The sequence below is a fragment of the Elgaria multicarinata genome, chromosome 4 (genome assembly GCF_023053635.1).
Source record: "Elgaria multicarinata webbii isolate HBS135686 ecotype San Diego chromosome 4, rElgMul1.1.pri, whole genome shotgun sequence".
Taxonomy (NCBI): Eukaryota; Metazoa; Chordata; class Lepidosauria; order Squamata; family Anguidae; genus Elgaria; species Elgaria multicarinata.
Window position 1 is genome coordinate 31,497,388 of NC_086174.1, and position 8,840 is coordinate 31,506,227.

The 8,840-nt window shown below is 45.7% G+C and overlaps 1 protein-coding gene across 1 annotated transcript; it reads left to right on the forward strand.

Annotated features, from left to right (window-relative positions):
• Positions 1-319: 319 nt before the first annotated feature.
• NENF (neudesin neurotrophic factor) lies at positions 320-8,529 on the forward strand. The gene is made up of 4 exons (XM_063125572.1): positions 320-481; positions 5,297-5,357; positions 6,203-6,306; positions 7,607-8,529. The coding sequence occupies exons 1-4, from the start codon at positions 320-322 to the stop codon at positions 7,781-7,783; spliced, it is 504 nt and encodes a 167-aa protein (XP_062981642.1). The 3' UTR covers positions 7,784-8,529.
• Positions 8,530-8,840: the final 311 nt, after the last annotated feature.

Genomic DNA, 8,840 nt, shown 5'->3' on the forward strand with positions numbered 1-8,840 from the left:
CCCCCACAACCACCACTATTGGATAGCCACAACCAACAGTCTCTCACACTAAGGCTAAGTCTAGGGCAGAAAGTGGAACCAGTAGCTCTCATTTTAGAAATTACGTATTGGGGGTTGAGGAAACGTCCAAAGGAAAGAAAGACACTGGGAGAAGGCGCCGGGCGATAAGAAGCAGGACGTGGAGGGGCCGCAAGGCAAGCCCGAAGGGTGACCGGAAGGCGTTTCCTTCCAAGAGATCGCATCTGCTCCAGCAAGCCTCGCCGGGCTCCTTTGTCCCCGCCCCGGAGGACCCGGCAGCAGCCCCCGCCCGCAGAGCGTCATGGCCGACGGCTTCGTTCTGGCGCTCGCCCTGCTAGCGCTGGCCCTCGCGGGCTCCCAGGACACGCGGGGCGAGCAAGAGCTCCGCTTCAAGCCCGCCCCGCGGGAGAGGCCTGTGCGGCTCTTCACCGAATCCGAGCTGGCCAGATACGACGGGCAGGAGGTACGGTGCGGGGAGGCTTCTGCCAGTCGAGGCCGGCCGGGGCGGGCTGCCCCCTTGCGGGCCAGGCCAGTGGGGCAGGGAGCGGCTTGCCGCTGCTGCTAACGCGCAAGGTTGGCGGCGGAGGCGGCTCTTGAGGACGCGGAAACCGGATTGTGCCGTTTCGTTGGAGCGGCGACTGAGGCGAGCACCTCTGTGCTGTCTTGTTCGCAGGCACTTCGCGCGCCAAACTTTCTCTCTCTCCAACTCATATGAGAAAGTAAAGGGCTCGCCATTAAACGAAAAAGTCTGCACCTTTGGTCGAAGTCGGACTCGAGCAACAGCGTGTTGTTGTCTCCTCCTCCTCCTCCTCCTCCTCCTCCTCCTCCTCCTCTTCTTCTTCTTCTTCTTCTTCTTCTTCTTCTTCTTCTTCTTCTTCTTCTTCTTCTTCTTATTTTACAATATTTTTATACCGCTCCATATCTAACTTAGATTCCTGAGCGGTGCACATAAGAATGAAACAGAAAAAGATTAAAAACAGAAAATTAAAATTGTCTAATTTAAAATAAAGGACCAATAAAAACAGTGGCTGGTCAGTTGAGGAATGCTTCCTGGGAAAGAGCTGTTTTCAGGAGGCACCCGAAGCAGCATAGTGTTGACCTCCAGGGGCAGGGAGTTCCAAAGAGAAGGGGCCACCACACTAAAGGCTCTTCTCCTGGTGGACTCCAATCAGGTCAACGGTCCATGTGAAACCACTAGGAGCGCGAGCTCAGTAACTGGTCAGGTTGGTAAGGGACAAGGTGCTCTCTCAGGTATCCTGGTCAGAAGGGAATGCAGCGGTAGAAGTATGTGATTGCCTCAAATGCCTGTTGGGAAACGGGGTAATATCCAGGGTTAGTCTTACATCGAGGAGACCCATTGAAATGAATGGGAGTTAAGTGAGTCACAACTGACTGAAGTCTCATTAGTTTCATTGGGTCTACTCTACATAGGACTAACACTGGATGTGCATGCTTGTTTAGGAGGCAATCCCATTGAACTCAATGAGTCTCCTTGGTGCCAGCTCCAGGTTGGAACGCCCTTGAGGAAGACATCTTCCTCCTTCAGTGAATCTATGTTCTCGCTGCCTTTGTCACCAGCTGCTGTTGCTCCTCATCTGTTGAATGTACAAGAAAATCAAAGCAACTGATTCAGAGTGGCCCTTTTCAGTATTATATCAGTAGGAACTTGGTTGTGCTGTTCAGAAACTCTTCAGCACTCCCACACACATACCTTTCTAGCTAAACAAACTCTGGGACAGAACAGGATTCCTCCCTCACCCACCCCTTTCTTCTGGAGAGTGAAAATATTGACTTCAGATATTGACTTCTTTGGGAGTTTTCACAATGTTTCCCTCATTTTTGTAGTTCTGCATAACTGCCTTGTATTTCAAGCATTAAACCTTGAAACTTGGGGCCTTTTATACTCTATCAGGAATTCTAGAAAAAATACTGCCGGTGAAACTTATATTGCAGCTGTTTCTCCTGCTTAAACCTGTTGTGATCAACCAAACAGGTAAACTAAAAAAAATGCTCCCTGTTACTCTTTTCACACATCTGTATGCTAAGGCAGCCTTCTGCAACCTGCTGCCCTCCAGATATGTTGGGCTGCAAGTCCTATCATTCCCAGCTAGTATGGCCATTGGAATTCTGGGAGATGCAGTCCAACGCAAGTGGAGGACACAAGATTGGGGAAGCTGGATTAAAGTGTGAAAATGTAATTGCCACAGATCTTTGTAGATCCTGCGGAATTACATTTTGTCCAAGCTTCATGTCACACTTGTGTTCGAATAGAGCAGTGATTTTACAAACTTCCTGTGAACCTTTTTCCACACCGTTCTTACTTTTTAGGGTTAGAACCCCTATGTCTTGCATATTCTGGGTGCTCCTTGGACCTCACCACCCCCTCACTAAAAGGTTGTCACACAGAGGAGGGCCAGGATCTATTCTCAATCCTCTCAGAGTGCAGGACACGGAATAACAGGCTCAAGTTAAAGGAAGCCGGATTCCAGCTGGACATCAGGAAAAACTTCCTGATTGTTACAGCAGTACGACAATGGAATCAGTTACCTAGGGAGGTTGTGGGCTCTCCCACACTAGAGGCCTTCAAGAGGCAGCTGGACAACCATCTGTCATGGATGCTTTAGGGTGGATTCCTGCATTGAGCAGGGGGTTGGACTCGATGGCCTTGTAGGCTCCTTCCAACTCTGCTATTCTATGATCTATGATTCTATGATCACACCTATTCCGGGAGGAGACCCTGCAACACACCTAACATTCACTTAGGGTTGTGGCTCTGTGGTAGAGCACCTGCTTTGCATGCAGAAGGTCCCAGGTTCAATCCCCCACATCTCCATGTTGGGCTAGGAAAGAAATCCCTCCCTGTAACCTTGGTGATCCACTGCCAGTCAGTGTTGACAATACTGGGCTGGATGAACTAATGGTCTGACTCAGTAATACAGCAGCGTTCTATGCTCCTGTGCTTGTGGTTAGATATTGCAGGATATGATCATGGAGGGCAAGCCATGGAGGCTGGTGGCTCCGATGTTAGTAGTCCAGTGAATCCACTCCAGGTTTCAGTTAGAACCAGAAACCCAGAGCAAATTCATTGCCTTATTGACAACAGAGCCACCAGCCTCCACTGAGGGTGCGTTGTCCTTTGTGGAAACCTGCCTAATGTTGCTTACCCTTGAAGAATCCTTGATAAACTTCTAAGGATAGCCAGGATTCCCTGGGACACAGTTCTAAAATCACAGGGGATGTTGTGGCTCAGCATATTAAAGGTGTCCATTGTCTACCAATTTATTATTTTTGCATTTATATTCTGCCTTTTTCCTCCAAGGAACCCAAGGCGGCATACATAATTCTCCTGTCCAGTTTATCCTCACAACAACAACCCTGTGAGGTGGGTTGGGCTGAGAGTCTTTGACTGGCTCAAAGTCACCCAGTGGGTTTCCATGACCGAGTGGGGACTAGAACCCGGATCTCCCAACTCCCAGTCCGACACTTTAGCCACTACACCACACTGGCTCTCAGTTCCATATACAGGAACTGAGCTCTCAATGTGTGAACAAGCCAGAGCAGCTGAGCGGATTCACGCTCCAGTGGCTAGAAAAGGCCAGTTTCTTGCGCTGAGAGAGAGAGAGAGAGAGAGATCCTCCAAAAATAAATAAGTAACATATGCAATTGATTCCAGAGCTGAATATGTAAGAATTTCAGATCTTTACATTAATGTATGGATATAAAGACAGAATGTTAAGTAGTGTGTTCTCTCTCCACCCCCCCACCCCAAAAGCAGGATTGTGCAAAAGTGAACCAGTGTATCTTCTTATTTCAGAGCAGTCATTTGCATGCTCATGGTATGTAATCATGAAAGGTGTACAGTTTGGTAATTTGATTTCAAAACTAATAAAGTGACTTACAGAAGCTATATGGGTTACATAGGGAGGAAGACCTCTTCCATGGCAGCTCTGGAGAAGCGGAGGCTGAGGTCTTTGCACCTCGGAGAGTTGCTTTAGATTTCTGACTGAAACCTGGCACAGATTCATTGCCCCACTGATATCAGAGCCATCGGTCTCCACTGCTATGGCATTTCACCCCAAAAGGAAACCTGCCAAAGGTCTCCCAGGTTATGTTTAATAAGTAGGGGCAAACCTTCCCATTATAGCAGGTCTTTAGTTTATTATTATTATTATTTATTGTGAATATCAACAAACAAAACAAATACATTGTGAAAACCCTGGAGGGGGGGACACCATAGATTGTGTGTGTAGAATTATCATCATTTCCATCATATAAACTGAAGGAGGAAAAAAAAGGGGGAGTGAGTTATACAAAGGTTTCAAGAAAAGCAGACCAAATTATCCTCTTGCAAATTATCCTCTTGCAAATTGCGTCTATATAACGCTCGTTCAAAAGTTGATAATGTTATTAGGTCCTCGATCCATTGCATTATAGGAGGTGTAAATTTGTCCTTCCAATGTGATAATATAAGTCTTTTGGCTGTCATAAGGGCGCTGACGATCCATCTGCGCTGACCATGCGTTAAACTTCCAGGAAACCGGTAGATAATTTAGAAGGCTGTGCACGTTCTTCCATATTATAGATTGTTTCAGTACAAAGTTCATCCTTATTATAACCTCCTCCCAAAAGGGGGCAACTACGGGGCATTGCCAAAGGTCTTTAGTGATATTGACTGGTTTTATGGCTGATAGACAAGAATGGTCTGGTTCACACATAACAGTAAGCCGTGGTTATGGTTTGTGGAAATCTAGTTTGTCATTGTGTCTCATCCATCCCCACAAATCATGGTTTATTAACTAGTTACAAACCACAAATAGGACACATGATTTGTTGATGACTTACAGAATCTGGCTTGATGAAACCATGAGTTGTGTTGATTTTGAACCCAGAACTGTGGCATATCCCTGGCTTCTTTGTGCCGCCATCCAACCTGAAACAGAGGCAAGAGTAGTCTGAAGATGAAACTACTCTGAAGGCTGGCAAAATGGGCGGGAGAGAAACAAATCAGAAATCAGGAAAACAAGCTGTCATTCGTTTGCTCATCTGCAAGACATCTAATGGCTAAAGGAACAAACCATAATTAACATAAACCATAGCTTAGCCTTAGATGCTAATGCATCTGATACCTTTCTTTCCACTTATTGTAAGTCACTTTTTGATTGTTTAGGGGGGAAAGCTGGTTAATAGCTTTAAAATATATTGATGATGGAAATGTTTTAAAGATATCGATATACCTTGTTTCTTAAAAGCACATACTTTCTGAAAAATGTCTTTTCAGGAGGATCAGCCTATTTACATAGCTGTGAAAGGTGTGGTGTTTGATGTCAGTTCAGGAAAAGGTGAGTTAACCCTGCAGCAAAACATGTTTTTCTCCTCGCCTGCCCCCCCCCCCCCAACTTCAGCCTCACTTTGGCTCAGGTTCAGAGGTAGAAATCTCAGTGCTGTGCAGTCTCAGCCATATGGCTGCCTTAAAGAGGCAGAGCAGAAATTCAAGGATAACACTTGCTGCCCTAGGGGTTTTTATTGCATCACACCAAGTTCCTTAAAGCTGGGGAAGTGAATTGAGTTGGCGTAGGTCCTTTGCTGGGGCTACTTTGCCGTGCAGTGTTCTAATGAGAATCCCCCTGGGGGCTTCCATTTTGTTGGAGTGCCTATATGACACATTCTCAAAATTCCAAATGCGCCCAGCAACCCAAAAAGGTTGGGGATTCCTGTCCATGATTCCTGGCTTGTGGCGACTTGTTGCCTCCTTCTGTGCACTGTGCCTCATAAAATACAATGCTTACCACTTTCATGACCAGGGCGGATGTGACGTACATGTTACTCTTATTGTACCATCAAAGAAAAGGCTAAGAAAATGTTTCAAGGTCTTTGGTGGAGGAATATAAATCTTTAGGTTTCGGCGCTGTACCAGCCTAGGATAAACCAAACAAACCTCCAAATATAAAAGTCCCAACATGTGATGTGCAAATGTCAAATTTCTAGGCTTGTGAGGAATGAGATGATGCTAGAGATTTTTCTAGCATTGTTTACAGTTTCCTGATTCTAAACTCCTCAAATGAAGTATGTCAAACTTTGAGATATCCCAGGCATCATGTCAAACATTACAAGTGCTATGAGAGTTTTAAGAAGTGTATTGATTTGGACTTCATTGCTATATTGTTTTCTTCTTCTCCCTGGACAGAGTTTTATGGGAAAGGAGCACCGTACAATGCCCTGGTTGGCAAGGATTCGACCCGAGGAATCGCAAAGATGTCCCTTGATCCAGCGGATCTCACGCATGATACAGTAAGCAAGAGAGAGAGAGATCTGTTCTGTGTGCTGCAGGCTGAGGCCTCCAATTTTTAAACCATTTTTGAATATGTGGCCCTCTTAGTGCTGGTGGTGTCTCCTCGCCCAAATATATGCAGAACCAGAGACAGGTAGTGGTCGAGGGAGGGTCTCAAAAAAAGGAACTGCCAAAGGCAGATGAATCCTTGGTCCCTGGGTCAGGGCAGCAACAACCCTCTCATCAATGTATCTTTCTACCCTATGTGCATTAAGTCATGGTCGTGGAACCAGTATTGTAGTGGGGTCAGAGTTTGCAGGCTCAAAGTGCCAGGATTTTTTGATTAGCGTGGATGATGGTATCATCTGCCACTTCCCTCAGGCATCTCTGTTCCCTTGGAGCTTAGCTGCAGTCCTTACAGTACCAAGAGTGGAAATGGATTTTCCCAGCAACAGTACATTGCTATGAGCTATCCCTGTTGTAATTCAAAGTAGTTTGGGGTAGCTTGGTCTTGAACCGGCTATTAAGACTTAAATGTGATTGATAAATAAATAAATAAATAAATAAATAAATAAATACAATTAAATAAATTAATTTTTTCAGTGTTTTTCTGCTTTTAAATTTTTGTATATTTGTTTTAAATGTTCACTGTTTTTAACTTTTGTAAACTGCCCAGAGAGCTTCGGCTATGGGGCGGTATATAACTATAATAAATAAATAAATAAACAAATAAGACTTGATCCGGTTTGCGGGCTTGCTATGAGCGAAATAAACCGTGGTGGGTTATTTACCCTACTGCACATGCCAGGGTGGATTTCCCTAATCACCCTTGCTGATGCAGTTTGCTGTGTTGTCCAAATCCAGGCAGCATGGCTTATTTGGAGGTAGGGTGGGGGGCAGCAGCTCACAAATAATCCAACAACAGGCCGTGGGTTATTTGAGGGCTGTTGCCCCCTCAAACAAGTCATGCAGCCCAGGTTTGGATGACATGGCAAGCCAGGCGAGCAAGGGTTGTTTGGGAAATCCGTCCGGCGTGCCTGGCGGGGTTAACAAGCCTGCCATGGTTTGTTGACCACGCAGCGATCGTATGAACTAAGCCATGCAATTTACAAAAAGGTAATGGTGGAGATGGACTGCTTGAAGTTGTTTTTTGATATGAAATGGATCAACAAACCTGCCTGCATCTTTGGATTCTATGGGGTGTTTCATGATGGGCACTTGCACGTCAACATTTATCACTACCCTCCTCTCTCTCTCTCTCTCTCTCTCCTTTCTTTCCCCGCCCATCTGTCTCTCTTTACACAATTGTATTTCCTTGAGATGGGACTCGCAGAAGAAGAGTTGCAATCTCTGGACGAGACCTTCAATAATGTCTACAAAGCGAAATATCCTATTGTTGGCTACACTGCCCGAAGAATTCTCAATGAAGATGGCAGCCCCAATCCAGACTTCAAACCTGAAGATCAGCCACATTTCACCATTAAGGACGAGTTTTGACCAATGACTTTGCAGTCCGAGGCATCAAGGGATTCCAACTGGAAATAGACAAACCCTGGCTGTATTTCTGCCAACAGGGAGAACACCCGAAAATCAAATCATAGCCTGCTCCTATAGTGGTGTGTATTTTTCTCAATTTTGAGGGCTCCGATTTCAGCAGGGCTGTGAATCCATTCTGGGTTTCAGTCAGTACCAGCCAGAACTCTAAAGGAGCTCTCGAAGGTGCTGAACCATATCCCCAAAGTAGTTAAAAGTAAGCTCAAGACTGGACTGCTGCAATGCGCTCTATGTGGGGCTGCCCTTAAGGCTGCTAAGGAAGCTGGAGCTAGTGCAGAATGCAGCAGCCCGGCTGCTGCCCCCTTTCAGCAAGCAACTCCTTTGCTGAGGAAACTGCACTGGCTGCCTATTCACTACCAGGCCTGGTTTAAGGTTTTGGTACCAATGTACAGCTTGGGACTAATGTACAGCACTTTCTCCCCTACCATCCTGCCTGGTGATTGAGGTCACTAGAGAGCATAGCTCCTGGTAGTTCCACCAGGACCTATGGCCCAACTGGCATCCACAGGAGAAGAGCCTTCAGTGTGATGGCCCCCTTTCTTTGGAACCCCCTGCCCCTGGAGTCAGGCAGGCAGCAACTCTAGGCTGCTTCTGGTGCCTCCTGAAAACAGCTCCATTCCAGGAAGTATTCTGTAACTGACAGCCTGTGGTTTTTATTGGCATTCTGTTTTTAAAAAGTATAATTTTAATATGGTGGTTTAATCTTTTAAGTTTGTGCGTGTGTGTGTGTGTGTTTTACTTCTCATGTTCACAGCTTCGGTATTTGTTTTAGATATGGAGTGGTATACAAATTTTGGAAATAAATAAATAAATAAATAAATAAATAAATAAATGATAGTCAGGGACAGGGGGGTGGGAAAAGAGGGAGATAGCAAAGCCATCTAGGGTATCCTGGACAGGTGGATTGGGCCCCTGTGGATTTGGCCCGTGGGCCTGGTTTAAGTATATTTAGATTTTGTAACCTTACACCATCATCATTATTCATTTTATTTCTATACCG

What these genes read in the sequence shown, in the direction of transcription:
- NENF (XM_063125572.1), top strand. Translation starts at nt 320, where the DNA reads ATGGCCGACGGCTTCGTTCTGGCGCTCGCCCTGCTAGCGCTGGCCCTC. An exon ending in TGATGTCAGTTCAGGAAAAG is followed by an intron (nt 5,358 to 6,202) that starts GTGAGTTAACCC and finishes CTCCCTGGACAG; the next exon opens with AGTTTTATGGGAAAGGAGCA. An exon ending in CGGATCTCACGCATGATACA is followed by an intron (nt 6,307 to 7,606) that starts GTAAGCAAGAGA and finishes TATTTCCTTGAG; the next exon opens with ATGGGACTCGCAGAAGAAGA.